The sequence below is a fragment of the Ornithorhynchus anatinus genome, chromosome 5 (genome assembly GCF_004115215.2).
Source record: "Ornithorhynchus anatinus isolate Pmale09 chromosome 5, mOrnAna1.pri.v4, whole genome shotgun sequence".
NCBI classification, from domain to species: Eukaryota; Metazoa; Chordata; class Mammalia; order Monotremata; family Ornithorhynchidae; genus Ornithorhynchus; species Ornithorhynchus anatinus.
In genome coordinates, this window is record NC_041732.1 from 29365987 (window position 1) to 29384053 (window position 18067).

The 18067-nt window shown below is 40.4% G+C and overlaps 1 protein-coding gene across 2 annotated transcripts in view; it reads left to right on the top strand.

Moving 5' to 3' along the window:
* Positions 1 to 18067, top strand: part of LRRC28 (leucine rich repeat containing 28) — a 107817-nt gene that overhangs the window by 59377 nt on the left and 30373 nt on the right. For both annotated transcript variants that reach the window (XM_029064904.1, XM_039912302.1), the window contains exon 7: positions 10870 to 10972. In XM_029064904.1, the coding sequence (XP_028920737.1) occupies positions 10870 to 10972 (103 nt within the window). The remainder of the gene's footprint in view (positions 1 to 10869; positions 10973 to 18067) is intronic.

An 18067-nucleotide genomic window follows, 5' to 3' on the forward strand; every position in this document is an offset into this window, starting at 1 on the left:
TTTGTATATTAGTCATGCTTTAGGAAGAGGCACAATACTGTTTATTTAGGGAGTAGGTGACTTCATAAATGAATAGAAATAGTTTCAGAATTTTCAGAAAAAAGGGAGAAATGATTGGATATTTGTTTTTTAAAATATGTATGTCTAGTTTCTCCCTGGAAGAGGAATAAGGCTCATAAAACCCCAGGTGTAGGTATAAGCTTGGAGAAGTGATGGGGGAGGTGTTTCAGTGCAGTGTCTCCTCTCTTCTTTTGTTCTCCAGGCCTGCTCAGTCCAAAGAAAGGCATGGCCAAAGATTCCTAAAAAGACTTGCCAGTAGGAGTTCTAATCCCAGTTCTGCCACATCTCTGCTGTATGACCTTGGGCAAGTTATTCAACTTCTCTGTGCCTCATTTACCTACCATACAAAAGAAGGATTTTTTTTCTTATGCTTTTGGTTAAGTGCTTACTTTGTGCCAGGTACTGTAGTATGCGCTGGAGTAAATAAAAGCTAATCAGGGTGGACTCAATCCATATCCCCCAGGGAGCTCACAGTCTTAATCCCCATTTTAAAGAGGAAGTAAATGAGGCATAGAGAAGTGAAGTGACTAGCCCAACGTCACACCGCAGACAGGTAGCAGAACTGTGATTAAAACCCAGGTCCTTCTGACTTGCAGGCCCAGACTCTATCCACTAGGTCTCATTGCTTCTCATGGATTGAGACTGTGAGGCCTCTTGTGTGATAAGGACTGTGCCCAAACTGATTAGTTTGTATCTACCCCAGGATTTAGTACAGTGCCTGGTACATAAGTAAGCACTCAACAAAAAAAAACAAACTAGTGAAGCTTAAGGCATATCAGATGGTATGGGCCACTAAGCCATCCAAGCCCATCACTGCTGAGGGCAGGGGAACTGGGACCGGAGAGGTCATCAACAGGCAACCCTCTCAAGTCAGGCATGCCCAGACAGGGACCGTTTGCACCCAGTATCTTGGCAAAACCCAACTTTGCATCAAGGAAGAGCCACCTACTGAGGGTGGCACTGCCCAACCCACTCCCCCAACCCTGGGAAACAGCTAGCGGGTGGATGGGTGTGGGGGCAGGCTGTCAGTGACCTCCGGCTCTCACTTCCTCCAGCTGCTTAGAGGCCCCTTTATTGGCATGTTGTATCCTCTGCCTCTGCCTTGGAAGTATTCTGTTGCCGGTTTGAGCTAAATCACCACCCCCTAGCCAGCCAGCTACAGTCCTCTCTCCCCTAACCTCCTTACACACTCCCTCAGGCTTGGCTGCAAGAAGACCATGGAAAATGTTCACCATGCATTTGCAGGATGGAGCCAGAGTGGTGCGGGATATCTCTCCCTTGCCCTTGCACTCTCCATCCTCCCAACACCACCTCCATCTTCCCTCCATCTTCCCTCCTTTTCCTTCTCCTCAGTACAACTCCCCACCCCAGCTCACTGAGCCCCTCCTATACACAATGCATAAGCACACTTATACTTGTGGCAGTGGTGCTGACACTAATAGACCATGGGGTTGAGCTGTACAGGGACTTGAGGTAGAGGACTGGGCCCCCAGGATGATGCTGCATTGGGGACAGTGCATTTGGAGCTGCCCAAATAGACCTTTTATTTCCTGCTGTGAAATTTTCCGCCACAGCATTTCCAGGATCCACTGCTTTTCTCCATCCAAAATGGCCACCAGGCTCGTCGAAGCACTTGTCATCACCTAGCGTGACTATTCCAACAGCATGGCCTAGTGGAAAGAGCACAGGGCTGAGTGACAGAGGACTTTTAAAAGAAAAAATGGTGTTTGTTAAGCACTTACGATGTGCCAAGCCCTGTACTAAGCACTTGGGTAGATACAAGTAATCAGGTGCCATATGGGGCTTACAATCTAAGTAGGAGGGAGAAACAGGTAGTGAATCTCCATTTTGCAGTGACAGAAGCACGGAGAAATGAGGTGATTTATCCAAGGTCACACAGTAGACAAGTGGCAGAGCCAGGATCCGAACCCAGTTTTTCTGATCGCCAGGCCCATGCTCCTTCCACTAGGTCACACTGCTTCTCTACCTTTTCCCTTCCTCACTGGAGCTTGGGCTGGAAAGTTGGAAAGGGTGGGAGAGTTAATCCATCCCTGCTTTCCTGTGCACACCAGCAATTTGGTCATTGCTAGTGCTAAAAGCCTCCTTCACAGGTTTTCTTGTGCTGATTTTCATGCAACACAAATAACTTGAAAAGGGCAACTGAATCCTAGAGAGCAATTCTCTTTGCCATTCAGCATTAAGGGATGGTTTTCCTCTTACAGAGAGAAAAATTGGGATGATTGTCACTGTCATTCAGGAAAAGCACCACCTCTGTGCAAATGTGTTGTACTCTACATGTTTAAATAAATTCAGGTGGGTCTTCAAGGAAGACATTTCTGATCTTCTCTGTGAAAAGAAGTGTACTTTTGTTTACTCAAGTCTGTCGATTAGACTGTAAGCCCGTCAAACGGCAGGGACTGTCTCTATCTGTTGCCGACTTGTTCATCCCAAGCTCTTAGTACAGTGCTCTGCACATAGTAAGCGCTCAATAAATACTATTGAATAAAGGAAATAATAAACATTCTGAAGATTTAGACTGCCAGTTCCATAATTGTCATAATTGTCTATGGTATTACATTTTCACTATTTCAGAAAAAGGACATTATCACAAAAAACAGTTTATGAAGCCTTTCTATTATCTAAGGTTTAGTCCATCAGATATAAGGAACCTAGATTACAGGATCAAGCAATAATATTTATTGAGCGCTTAATGGATACAGAGGAAAAGTACATTATGACAGTTGGTAGTTGGTGTGACAGAGTTGGTTCCCTGCCCACATCGAGTTTACAGTCTAGACAGAAAATGGTTAATAGAATTTCAACTAAGGAAAAATCCTATGAATGAAAGATACACATTTTTACCTGAAGTGATCAAAGCACTTCCTTGAAAAAGGCATTTCCTTGTCTTGAAATGAAAAGACATTTTTTCTTCAAGACTGATTTGGAGTTCATTGTAAAGTACTCTGGTTTGTTAGATGATATTGGCTGCCTACGAAAGCCAGTTGAGTGAATCCAAATTTTCTCGCATCTAAAAATAGGTTCACTGTAACTAATAATAGCTGTGTGATTAATGGATCTGATTTTCAATGAATCAAAATGATTACTGATGCAGTAATCCAAATACATTATTAAAAAACATTTTTTCAGCCTTTTGCACTTATTGTAGGTAGAGGCTATGATAGTTTAACCTAAATGTTACAATAGTCAGTGGAAGGAAATTTGTGTACCTTTGTGTTAAAAAAAATGAGGCTTAGAATGGTCAGTATACAGTAAACAAGGGTCTTATTCTGTCATGGTGCATACTGCTTCTCTATGCTTGCTTTCACAATATGGTTAAAAGAGCATCAGCATAGAGACACAAGAGCTTTTTTGTTCCATCTTTAGCCATGTGGAATGCATATGCCAGCGCCTTGAGGTGAAAAAGAAATTAGAATTGGGGTTTGTTCGGTGACTCGGAGCTTTTGCTCATTTCAGAGAGAAAGTTCTTTGATCTCTGAGTCTGGACGAAGGAAAGTGGAAATGTTTTAGACACAGTATAATGCTTGGAAAAGCCACATGAAGACGTTCTTTGTAGCTTTAGCTTTCACCCCTCTGCAGATGGACAACTTCCTTGCTTTGTAATGTTCATATGCAATGTATTTTTGTTCTAGATGGGTTTTCATTTAGTATTGATATATAAAAATTAATACAAAGGGAGAAAAACCTCTTAAACATTTTACAGTTGGTTTTTGACCTCTTTTAATCTTATTAATATTAAATTGCTCATCTTATATTGGCTGATATTTCCCTATTTTTTGCATAATCTTTGTAAGATTAAAATTAGGGTGCATCTATTATATGGGTCAAATAAAGATTGACTTGCAGTAATTGGAGGAGGAGAAAAAAGAAAAAAGCGAGGAAGAAAGGCAGCAAGAAGGAAGAGGAAGGTAAAAGGGCACTTGGGACTGTGTACCTTAATTCTATTACACACTCTACCAAGTGTTGCATATCAAGGCACTCAGTAAATCAGTCCCTCCCTCCCCACCGTGTAATGTTTTCATGCTCTCATTCTTCTGCTCCTCTCTCTCCACCAGGGGTGCCAGCGTACAATTATGTGGTACAAAAGAAATAATCTTTTATTTCCTCCTCAAATATTGGGGTGGGTCAGTTTTGCGCTGAAGTCAATTATGCAAATAATCATGGTATAAATCTAGTGAATCGGCCCATCAGCAGTATTTATTGAGCACCACAGAGCACTCTTCTAGGTACTTGGGAGAGTACAATGCAATTATGAGTTAGGATTCGCTGCCCCCCAGGAGTTTACATTCTAGTGGAAGATGCGGATAGTAAAATCAATTCCAGTTAGGAGGATCCATATGTGTGTTAAGTTAAGTAGTAGATACGTAAGATAGATACAAAACTGCTTTGGAAGTTTGTAAATATTTAAGGGCTTAGGTGCTTGGGAAGCAGCATGGTTTAGTGGAAAGAGCATGGACTTGGGAGTAAAAGGACTTGGGTTCTAATCCCCACTCTTTCACTTGTCTGCTGTGAAACTTTGAGCAAGTCACTTAATTTCTCTGTACCTCAGTTCCCTCATCTGCAGAAGGAGGATTCAATATCTGTTTTCCCTCCCATTTGGACTTGGAGCCCCATGTGGGACCTTATCAAATGTTTTGTGGTATTTGTTAAGCTCTTACTATATGCCAAGCACTATTCTAAATTCTGGAGTAGATAAAAGGTTATTAACTTAGATACAGCTTCTGTCCCACATGGAGTCAAAGTCTAGGTAGGAGGGAATGGGATTTAATTCCCATTTTACAGATGAGGAAATTAAGGGTCAGAGAAGTTAAGTGAGTTACCTAAGGTCACACAGAAGATAAGTGACGGAGCCGGGCTTAGAACGAGATCCCCTGACTCCCATGCCTGTGCTCTTTCCACTACAGCACCCCTCTTGTTGTATCTACCCCAGTGCTTAATGCTTGACACATAGTAAGCACTTAACCAACACCACAGTTATTATCATTATTAGTGTTATTAATGGTGTAAAAGTGCTTGAATGGGCAGTGGTGGGGGCATAAATAGAGATTAGAAATTAATCAGGGAAGACTTCCTGGGGGAGTTGTGATTTCAGAAGGCTTAGAAAATGGAGAAAGCAATGATATGTTGCAGTTGAAGGGAGAGGGAGTTCCAGTCAGCAGGGAGGCCATGAGCAAGAGGTTGGCAACAGAAGAAATAAGGAAGAGACACAGAAAATATATTAGTTTGACAGGAGTAAATAGTTCTAGCTGGGGTGTGGTGGGGGAAGAGGGTGGTTAAGTAGAAGGGAGGCATTACCATGTTTCATTTAAATTTCTAATTGTTATTAAAAATAAGAAGCCAATATTAAATTTCGATGTGAAGCTCACCATTATAATTATTGTTGTATAATAACCATCTCGTCTGTAAGCTCCTTGTGGGACTAGATTGTCTTATACCTTCTCCTTTGTATCGTGCTCTCCCAAGTGCTCAGTAAAGTGCTCAGCACAGAGTAAGTATTCAATAAATAAATAATGCTATCAAAAACATTGATTGATAGTGTTATCACTGTTTGGGAGGCTTTACAAAAAGATTCCAAAAGCATATTTCCTACACTCTGTTTACAGTCTAAATTTGACAGTGTTGATAGGGATAGAGAAAAAGAGTTGAATAAAGAAAATCTATAGGAGATACTGCCTCAAATCAAAGCCGTAAAAAGTCTGAAGTAAAAGTTCATTCAATTATATTTATTGCATGCTTACTGTGTGCAAATCACAGTGCTTTTAATAAATAATATTATTTCATTTTTAACATAAATTGTAATTATTAATAATTTTGGGCAAGGAGAAGGTGATTTAAGCAAAGGTTCAAGCTTAGTCTAGGTCTGGTCTGAAGGAGGATAACATAAAAAATAATAATAATGTTAATAATTGTGGTATTTGTTAAGCAGATGATACCCCAATCTACATCTCCAATCCTGATCTCTCGCCCTCTCTGCAGTCTTGCATTCCTCCTGCCTTGAAGACATCTCTACTTGGATGTCCCTCCATCACCTCAAATCTAGCCTGTCCAAAACAGAAATCCTTATCTTCCCACCCATATCCTGTCCTTCCCTGACTTTCCCTTCACTGTAAATGGCACCACCATCCTTAATGTCTCACAAGCCTACCGTAACCTTGATGTTATCCTTACCTCCTCTCTCTCATTCAACCCACATATTTAATCCATCACTAACTCCTGTTGGTCTCACCTTCACAACTAAGCTAAAATCCACCATTTTCTTTCCATCCAAACTGCTACCACGTTAATACAATCACTCATCCTAAACCGCCTGGATTACTGCAGCAGCCTCCTTGCTGACTTCTCAGCCTCCTGTCTCTCCCCACTCCAGTCAATACTACACTCTGCTGCCTGGATCATTTTTCTACAAAAATGATCTGTCTACATTCAGGACACATTTCCCCAGTCCTCAAAATACTTCTGTGATTGCCTATCCATTTCCTCATCAAACAAAAACTCCTCATCATTGGCTTTAAAGCACTCAATCACCACTCCTCCTACCTCATCTCGGTACTCTTCTACTACAGCCCAGCCCACACACTTCACTCCTGTAATGCTAATCTTCTCACTGTGTCTTAATCTCGTCTATCTCATCCCTGAGTCCTTGCCTATGTCCTGCATCAGGCTGGGTACACCCTCCCTCCTCAAATCCAACAGACAATTACCCTCCCCCCTTCAAGTCCTTATTGAAGGCACATCTCCAAAAGGCCTTCCCTGACTAAGCTCCTTTTTCCTCTTTTCCCATTCCATTCTGCATTGCACTGATTTGCTCCCTTTGTTCAGTCCCCCCACCTGCAGCCTCACAGCACTTATATACATATCAGTTATCTATTTATATTAATGTCTGTCTCCCTGCCCCTCTAGACTGTAAATTCATTGTGGGCAGGGAATGTGCATGGTGAATATGCCTGATTATTGTTGTATTGTACTCTCCCAAGCACTTAGTACAGTGCTCTGTACATAGTAAGTGCTCAATAAGTACAATTGAAGGAATGAAAGAATAATTTCCCCAAGATTTTACAGCAGAGAAGTGGCAGAGATGGGATTAGAATTCAGAACCCTTGGCCTATCTTCTTTCCCTGAGGTCATATTATTTCAGAACTACTGAGGAGGTAAACCTCCTTCTCCCTCCTCTCCTTTTCCTTCTCCCTAACTGTTTTTCCCTCTACCTTTTATCCCTTTCTTCATCCTCTCCTCCTTTCCCTCATCTTTTTTAATCCCCTTCCTTTTCCTCTTCCCTTCCTCTTTCCATCCTTTTCCTCCAAACCCTGTCAAAGTCCCATCCACTCAGTGGAACACACCTGGACACACCTCCTCACTTCAAAATGTAGATGTTGGTTTTCTTTCAAAACTATGCCTTGGGCTCAGTACTCATTACTCTTGTCTGAGCTATGTAAGGGTCTAACATGTTTGGCACTTTGGTCTAGTTCTGCATCTTCTTCCATAAGCAATAGATTCAATCAGTCGCACAACATACAAAATCCAAGTAAGACTTCAAAGATCTTAGGGGTTTTCCTGTCATACTAGCAATTATCAATTTCTGGATGCAGAAGGTTTTTAGGTGAAATATGTTAGAAATATCAGCCAACATTTTTATTTTTGTAATGTATAAGCATTCCAAAGTGCAAAAATTTCCTAAGTGCTGAGTTTTCATTGTATTTTTGTGACAACTCAAATAACTATAAGTCAATGAAGAATCTATTTGGGGCATTATTCTAGTTTTTCCTGTTTAGGATGTTACAGTCTTTTGACAATTTTAAAGGCAGAAAATTGACCCTCATGATCGTTGAACCCTTTAAAAGTTTGCCCTCAGAAATAAAGCAAATGTATGGATAGAGACTGTTAACTTTATTTTTTTCCTATATCTTTTCTACAAACTCTGTTATATTGTACCCTTTCAAGTGCTTAGTACATTGCTCTGCATATAGTAAGTACTCGTGGCTCAGTGAGCACGGGCTTAGGAGTCAGAGGTCATGGGTTCTAATCCCTACTCCGCCACCTGTCAGCTGTGTGACTTTGGGCAAGTCACTTGACTTCTCGGTGCCTCAGTTACCTCATCTGTAAAATGGGGATTAAGACTGTGAGTCTCACGTGGTACAACCTGATTGCCCTGTATCTACCCCAGCGCTTAGAACAGTGCTCAGCATATAGTAAGCGCTTAACAAATATCAACATTATTATTATTATTACCATTGATTTTCTTTTCCAGAATTCCTTATTGCTAATTTTACTGACAGGGTATCCTTGAAAGAGTTGTGCTTATTGAAATTGGGAATTCGTGTAATTGTGCACTATTATTTTTAGTAGTTGACAAGACAGACACATTTTTTTAATTTTGGGGAGGTTTGTTATGGTCCCCTAATAGTCAAAAATGTGTTTTACTTTGAAACTCCATCAAATATTTCAGCCAGTTTTTCAATTAAAATTTGTCTTTACTTTTTTAAATCCATATAATGTGCAGACCTGTTTTAAAACTGATGATTGAAACATTTGTTTAAGCCAACCTAGCTAATCACTAAGGAAATTTAAACAATACGGGTAAATATGGAAGTGGGATTTTTTTTTAAAGGATGAAGCCATTTCTGGCTGAATCAAAGCAGGGTATAAATCTAATATATAAACTCACTGTGTGCAGGGAATGTGTCTGTTGTCAGAAAGTCATGGATTCTAATTCCGCCCCCGCCACTTGTCTGCTGTGTGACCTTGGGCAAGTCACTTAAGTTCTCTGTGCTTCAGTTACCTCATTTGTAAAATGAGGATTAAGACTGTGAGCCCCACGTGGAACAAACTGATTACTTTTTATCTACCCTAGTGCTTAGAACAGTGCTTGGCACATAGTAAGCACTTGACAAATGCCATCATTGTCATTATTATTTTGTACTCTCCCAAGCTCTTAGTACAGTGCTTTGCACATAGTAAATGCTCAGTAAATATGATTGAATGAATTGAAAGAACCGTACAAACAATTGTGGAGAAGGGCTCATGTAAAAAAGGGATACTAGTCCAATAGAACTAATCCAGTTCCAAAGTCAACTTTTCAGATATGACATCAGTATGCCATCTGATCGACAGACTGAATGCAGACATTTTTAACTTTTCTACCTGGACCAAACTGATGGGCAAACTCCAGTTGGTAGGAAACTGTCCCACGAGCTTTATGCAGCTCCTCTTCACTTGGTGGGTGTCATCCAGTGAAAATCTATCTAACAGATGCTTTGTGGCTCATGTTTCACCATGGCAGTGGGTGACATGTTCCTCTGCTCCAGACCTTTCGGCACTGGGGAAGCAGTGTGGCCTCGTGGAAAGATCATGTGCCTGGGAGTCAGTGGATCTGGGTTCTAATCCTGGTTCCACCACTTGCCTGCTGACTGACCTTGGGCAAATCACTTTACTTCTCTGTGCCTCAATTTCCTCAACTACCTAATGATTAAATACCTGTTCTCCCACCTACTTAGACTGTGAGCACCATGTGAGACAAGAGACTGTGTCTGACCTGATTGATTTGTAATGATTAGAACAGTACTTGATATGTAGTAAGTGCTTATCAAATACCATGTGGGGTAGGGGTGTAGTGCCCAACCCCACCTACGACTCCTTTCTTGGCTGTTTCTTGTTCACTGTTCTAGTTTTTGTATATATTTTTTTATTTGATGTACAGGTCTCAGCCATATTCTGTTTTCAATTTGTAATACTTGAGTTCATAAGCTGTTCATGAGCTTTCCCCCTCTTCATTGAGATCAGAGAAGAACTCTTATACTCCACCTTTAAGAATCAATCCCTGATCCATAGGCTCCCTATCCAATCAATCTCTGGGGAAAGTAAAGGACCCTAATTAGTCATGGATACACAAATCATTAATGCCTCCTTCCTGACTTCCTGATACACATAAATGGAAAGGAATCCCAAGCAAAAGGGTAGAGTTTTTGTTTTTATCAGGGACTCTCTCTGGTCATGAGGATTAGAGAAGATTCTTGATTAGAGACCATCTCCATCTGATCAGAGTCCATATATAGGTTAAATATAGCCCACTGTCTCCTGAATAGGGAGGGAGGTGGACAGCTGAGTTGAAGGTGAAGAGTTGCCAGCCCTAGGGGATCATAACTATGAATCAATCAAGTGGTATTTCTTGAGCACTTACTGTGTGAATCTGACTCCTGGCCCATTCAGAAGACTCATCATTATCATCACCATCAGTAGCATGTGAGGACACAGTCTGTCAAACAACTTGATATAAAATCTCAGTTGGCCTCAGCTACCATTATTATTATTAATAGAAGAGCTAGTTGAAAATCCTCCCTCTGTTTGATTGAAGCAAGAAAATTTATGCCAGTAAGAAATGTGAGTTCGGTATTTCCTTTTTCAAACAAGAGTTGGTTTGTCCCTTATAACCATAAATCCTAGTAGGGTCAAAAATGTCTAACCCTAAGCCTAAAAGCCACAGCATTGGAAGGAAGCTATTACATCATGATATGTTTCTTCATACTCAGTGGAACGTAATTTTTCAAAATGACATCTCACTTCACTACATAATCACTCCTTTTTGATAGCATTAGCAAAATTTTCAGGAAAAGGATATGTTTCTTCAGAGGTTAAAATGTTTTTGCCCATCCTACTCTCCCTGAGTCAATATTTACAAAGTGCATGGCAAAATTTAAATAATATTTATTTTGCTTACTTACTTTGATTTCAACACTTTGATTTTTATTGCATCTTAATTGCATTTTCTGATTTCATATCACTAACTTGTTTTTTCAGATTTGGGTCGATCTCGAGAATTGCAGTATGTTTATGTGGATAACAACATTCACCTGAAAGGCCTGCCTTCTTACTTATATAATAAAGTCATTGGTTGCAGTGGGTAAGATTAAATTGATGATTTGTGTTCTTAACACACACCTCTCTATATTAAGTAGGTAATTTCCCATTCTATTTTAATTTCTTCTATTAAAACTAATCTTACCCTAAAGTAGATTATTGAGATTTTTAATTCTGTGACATTTGTACTTTACATTGAATCTTTAATACAATTTACAACATACTAAGCTGTTCTGACAGGTTTGCCAGAGTCTGCCAGACTTGGGAAACCAATACTGACGTCTAGGTCATAGCACCACCTCCTAGTATTTCCAATATATTTTTTGGATTATCAGAAGATTTAAATTACCCATATTCCCCCTAGATGCTAATATCATGGGTAATAGAGTTGGCTGCATTTTAAAACCATTACAGTGTGTGTTTGGTTTTTGTGTATTTTTTTAATGGTAGTTGTTAAGCGCTTCAAAACCATTGCACTGTGTGGTTGATTTTTGTATACTTTTTATGGTATTTGTTAAGTGCCTATTATGTGCCAGGCACTGCACTAAGCACTGGGGTAAAGCCAAGCTAATCAGGTTGGACACAGTCCATGTCCTCCCTGGGGTCACAGTCTTAAGCTCAATTTTTTAGATGAGTTAACTGAGCTACAGAGAAGTGAAATGACTTGCCGAGTTACACAGCCAACGGTTGGTGGAGTTGGGGTTAAAATCCATGTCCTTCTGTCTCCCAGGCCCTTGCTGTATCCACTTAGGCCACACTGCCTCTCAGCAGTGTATTAATTACTATAATATCAATATATGCAAATATAGTATATTGTGTTATATAATTACTATATATTGATAGTATATAAAGACATGTCTATATATCATTATATTGTTATGTTTGAAGATTTATTAAGAAGGCGCTGTAATCTGTACAAAATGTGTGTTTTGCTACTGTTGTATTTTCACACACACTTATATAGCACGTTATTCTCAGGCATTCTATACCATTACTACTATTGCAAACTCTGTCAGTAACACATTCCGGTCTTTAACTTCTCTTCCGTTTTCCTTTCTAAGAATTTTCTTAAAAAGAGACCATTCAGATGGCTCTTCTTTCTAAAGGATAAGAACATTCAATTTATGCAGTGTCATGATTGTATCAGAACAAAGGTCCATCCAGCAATCTTGCTCCTGCAATGGCTATAGGAAGTTTGGAAGTAACATACTGTGCTTTTTCCCCTAAATATCCATCTTAATGATGAATCCTAGCTCTGTCACTGGTCTGCTGTGTGACCTTGGGCAAGTCACTTCACTTCTCAGTGCCTCAGTTCCCTCATCTGTAAAATAGAGATTGAGACTATGATTCCCATGTGGGACAGGGACTATGACCAACCCAATTTGCTTTATCCACCCCAGAACTTAGTACAGTGCTTGACACATAGTAAGCACTTAACAAATACCAAAATTATTATTATTCTTATTATGAAGGATATGCCTTCTTTCATCCGTAACTTTTTCCCTCTTGAACTTTTCTTTTGATAATCCACTATCAAGTACTCAGCTACAAATTTATCAAAACCTCACTTAAATCTAGTGATATTTTCAGGCTCTATAACTTCCTATAGTAATGAATTCCATATGTTTAACACCCACAGTAAGGAGATGTGTTTTCTATAATTTTTTTGAAGCTGACATCTTTAAAGTTTAAAATGCATTCTTCTTCATCCTGGGGTTGAGGGATTTTGGTGAACTACAATTTTGTCAGTGTGCCCTGGTCCACCCACTTTGTAATTTTTGAGACTTCAGTCATATCCTTTCTTGTCTCCACCTCTCCAAATTTAAGAGTCCTAATCTTTTCCTTCTGTCCTTATGTGGAAACTTCTCCATCCCCACGATAGTCTTGATTGGCCATCTCTGAATAATCCTAAACTCTATCATCTCCTTTATAAGACGTGTCAACCAGAAATATGCCCAGCATTTCAGGTGGAATATACTGTAGTTTTACATAATGGCAAAACAGTGTCTTTCATTTTCTATCCCTTGCCTGTTAGAATGGGATTTTGTGTTGATTTTCTTAGTTACTGCTGGTTACTGGACCAATTATTTTAAAGAGCAGTTAGCAATGAATCTGAGATCTCTTAATTTACTTGTCTAAAGCCATAGGTATGTAGTTATAATTTGGATTAATGAGAATAAATGCTTTGACATTTGAGAGAAGAGATTAGGATAGTCTGATGACAAATCACTCCTTCAAAACTCCTTCAGTCAACGTCTAAAAACTGCACCTTGTAAGCTTCAGAAATTGAAATTGGCCTAATTAAAAACCTAATCAATTTCTAAAAGTCATGAAGGGCTTGAAAGAAAGCAGTCCTTTACATTTTAAAAGGTTTTTTCTTTTCAGGAGTCCTTAGAATTTGGATGATTTTGTCTTAGTGGTGTTATTTTTGATAATAATAGTGGTATTTGTTAAGCACTTTCTATGTGCCAGTCGCTGTTCTAATTGCTGGGGTAGATACAGTCTTAATCCCCATTTAACAGACGAGGTAACTGAGGCACAGAGAAGTTAAATGGCTTGCCCAAGGTCACACACAGCAGACCAGTAGCAGAGCCAGGTTTAGAACCCACGTCCTCAGACTCCCAAGCCCACGCCCATTCCACTAAGCAACGCTACATCTTTTTTGATCATTTGCTATGTAATGACAAGATAAAATTGTTGGTTCTGGGTTGAATAGCAACTGCATGGCTCAGTGGAAGGAGTACGGGCTTTTGAGTCAGAGGTCATGGGTTCGAATCCCGGCTCGGCCACTTGTCAGCTGTGTGACTGTGGGCAAGTCACTTAACTTCTCTGTGCCTCAGTTCCCTCATCTGTAAAATGGGGATTAAGACTGTGAGCCCCACATGGGACAACCTGATTCCCCTGTGTCTACCCCAGCGCTTAGAAGCATGCTCTGCACATAGTAAGCGCTTAACAAATACCAACATTATTATGTAAGACAAGTACATAATTCTAAAAGCATGCCAGTAATGTTCATGTAGAGCTGAAAGGCAGTTTGGGCTGCCATTAGTAATAATAATAATGTTGGTATCGGCAGCGTCGTCTGATGGAAAAGGTAAGATCCCAGGAGTCAAAGCACCTGCTTTCTAGCCCCAGCTGTGCCACTCCTCTAATATAGGAGACCCTGAGCGAGTGACTTAACCACTTTGTCAGTTGCTTCATCCTTACAATGGGAAAAATAATGCCTGCCTCTCCCTGCCTCAGAGGGCTATTGTAAGAACAAAGTTAGATTAATAGTATTGGAGTGCTTTAGAAAAGTTAAAATGTTGCTACCTAGTCCCAACTTCTGCTTTAAATGGTAGGTTGACTAAAATATGAATTTATAATTGTTTTTTCTAGTCAGTAATATTTATTGACCATGTACTGTTTGCAGAATCCTGTATTAAGCAATTGGGAGAGTACAATACAATGGAATTCTTCATCTCTGCCCACAACGATCTTACAGTGTAGATGGGGAGACAGACATTAAAATAAAGTATAGCTAGGGAATTAGAAGAGTTTTTAGGGATATGTCCCCAAGTGCTGTGGCACTCACTGGTGTTGGGGTGAATCCGAAGTCCTTAAGGGGTACAGATCCAAGTGCATAGGAGCATAGAGTTTAGCCTGGGAAGGCTTCTTGGAGGACATTGGTTTTTAAGTAGGGCTTTGAAGGGGGTGAGGGGTGGTCTGCCGGATATGAAAGGGGAGGGAGTTCCAGGCCAGAGGAAGGCTGGGAGAGCACGGGCTTTGGAGTCAGAGGTCATGGGTTCGAATGCCGGCTCTGCCACTTGTCAGCTGTGTGACTCTGGCAAGTCACTTAACTTCTCTGTGCCTCAGTTACCTCATCTGTAAAATGGGGATGAAGACTGTGAGCCCCACGTGGGACAACCTGATTTCCCTGTGTCTACCCCAGCTCTTAGAACAGTGCTCTGCACATAGTAAGCGCTTAACAAATACCAACATTATTAAAGGATTGCAGTGAAACAGACAACATTAAGGTACAGCAAATAGGTTAGCATTAGAGGAGTGAAATATGTAGGAGGGGAAGAGGGGTAGGAGGGGAAGAGTAAACTGAGTGCCTTAAAGTCAAGGGTCTGTTGGATGTGAAGATGGATGGGCAACCACTGACCGGAATTGTCTCCAATGAGAAGCAGAGTGACCTAGGGCCAAATGCATAGAGCATGGGCCCAGAATTTAGAATGACGTGGGTGCTAATACCAGTTCTGGCACTTGTCTTCTTTGTGACCCTGGGCAAGTCATTTCACTTCTCTTTGCCTCAGTTACCTCATCTGTAAAATGGGGATTAAGACTGTGAGCCCCATTTGGGAAAGGGACTGTGTCCAACCTGATTAGCTTCCGTCGACCCCAGGGGTTAGTATTGTGCCTGGAACATAGTAAGCACTTACTAAATGTCCAAAAAAAATGGAAGTTTTTGGGGGGTGGGGGGCTGAATTTTTTTGAAGGAAATTGTTCTGGACAGTGAAGTATCATTTGGAGAGGGGAGAGACAGGAGGCAGGGAGGTCACTTCTTTCCTTTGCTTTATTTTTAGAAAATTTCCAGGAATGAAGAGTCCACATATTTCCTCCAACTGTTAAAAAGTTGATTTCATTTCCTCTTGTTTGGTCCTGTATGAACAAGGCAAACAGCTGGTCAATGTCCTTATTATTAAAATCCTTCATATGCTTTTAGACTGTTAATTCCCCCCTTAGACTTATTGTTCAGGCGTATAGCCCCAATTTCTTTGACATTTTCTCAAGACTAAATTTAATTTTAATTTTAATGATTCTCATTCTTCTCTAGCCCCTTCTAATTTTGCCAATCTTTTAGAACGTTTGATGGCCAAAAACAGGAGAAAGATGTTTTTAAAAAAACTTCATCTACCCATCATTATTTCTAATAATCATTTCAACTTTTTTAATACATTGCAGGCATGATCCACAATCCAGGGGAGATATAGCTTAGGGTTCATTCTCCCACATACTTTGTATTATAAATTAAGGTCCATACCTAAATCTTTGGGAAAATATATAGCTTTTTTACTAGCTGCATACAGTATTGTTAGACATCATTAAACACTTTGTGAATTCTTGTTAAAGTAATTCAAAGTATGATATAGCATTAATTAAGAAACTGTACTATGATTGAATGATTACAGGAGACTGCAGAAGTTTGTTCTGCTGACTCTGGTAGGGTTTTTCAACTGTGTGAAGAATTTATCCAACTTAAGTTGAACAGCAGCTCAAAGTATTTAAGAGCTGGACATCATTTGGAAGATGAGAAGCAGCATGGCTTAGTGGATATAGCACAGACTTGGGTATCAGAAGGACCTGAGCTAATCCCAGCTCCCTGACTTGTCTGCTGTGTGACCTTGGGCAAGTCACTTCAGTCCTCCGTGCCTCAATTACCCCATCTGAAAAATAGGGATTAAGACTGTGAGCCCCATGTGGGATATGGATTGTGTCCTACTTGATGGATTGTCTCTCTTTTTACTGTATTGTACTTTCCAAGCATTTAGTACAGTGCTGTACACACAGTAAATGATCAATAAATATGATTGAATGAATGAATTAGCTTGTGTCTGGTCCAGTGCTTAGTTCAATGCTTGGCACTTAGTAAGTGCTTAACAAATAACATTAAAAAAATGACCTTCCTGATGTGAGGTTGTTTCCAGGAGGGTGAATGTCACACTGACAAGGTCTTATACAACTTTGGCCATGACAGTGAGACCTAGTGGAAAGGACTTGGAAATGAAAGTCACTTGTAGTCCATCTAATAATGTTGGTATTTGTTAAGCGCTTACTATGTGCCGAGCACTGTTCTAAGCGCTGGAGTAGACATAGGGGAATCAGGTTGTCCCACGTGGGGCTCACAGTCTTAATCCCTATTTTACAGATGAGGGAACTGAGGCACAGAGAAGTTAAGTGACTTGCCCACAGTCACACAGCCGACAAGTGGCAGAGCTGGGATTCGAACTCACGAGCCCTGACTCCAAAGCCCGTGCTCTTTCCACCGAGCCACGCTGCCATCTCTGTCATTGGCCTTCTGAGTGACCTTGGACAAGTTTCTTATGTTACTATGTCCCGATTTCCTAATATGTAAAGTGGGAATCAAGTAGATGGTAGCACTTTATGGGACAGAAACTTTCTCCAATCTGATGTTCTTGTACTTAGCTCAGCATTAGTTCCTACCTTTGAGAAGCAGTATGGCGTAGTGAATAGAACCCGGGCCTGGGAGTCAGAAGGTCATGGGTTCTAATCCTGGCTCTGCCACATGTCTGCTGTGTGACCTTGGACAAATCACTTAACTTCTCTATGCCTCAGTTACCTCATCTGTAAAAAATGGGGATTAAGAGTGTGACTCCAATGTGGGACAGGGACTGTGTCCAACCTGATTAACTTGTACTCCCCCAGTGCTTAAAACAGTGTGTGGCACATAGTAAGTACTTAACAAGTACCATAATTACTATTACCATTAAATATCATTTTTATCAGTATACCCTCTCTGGTCCCTTGTCATTCAAGTCAGTATAGAATAAATGCTAGTGTTAAACTTTTTGTGGGCAAGGAGCATGTCGACCAACTCTGTTATATGGTACTCTCCTAAGTGTTTAGGATAGTGCTTGGCACACAGTAGGCACTCATTCAGTATGATTAAGAGAAGAAACATATGTCTGCCACCAGCAGAACATGTACTTGAATTATCTTTTCAGTGATGATCATGGATTGTTTTTAGCCATCCACTCTCTCTAGCCCAGTCCCCCAGGTGCCCAACCACTCAAATGACAAAATAACTGGTAGGAAAAATGGGTGCAGGCTGTGTTCACAGAATAAAATATCTCTGAGAATTCAGCAGCAGCAGTCACCTCGGTGCCCTTGTGTTTCGTAAATTCTCCTCAAGTATGATACTGAGAGTGGTTCGGTAATTTTCAGTGGAATCCTTTCTTTTTCCTTGCAAAAGCAAGAAATGAAGCACTCAACATAAAAATGACAGGACCAAAAAAGTATGCAACTGTCCTGAATACCTGTTCTACAAACTTCTCTAAATATAAATTGCTTTCGGCCCCACAGTTTATTTCACATGCAGGAGGCCTGGGTTCTACTCCTGGCTCTACCACTTGCC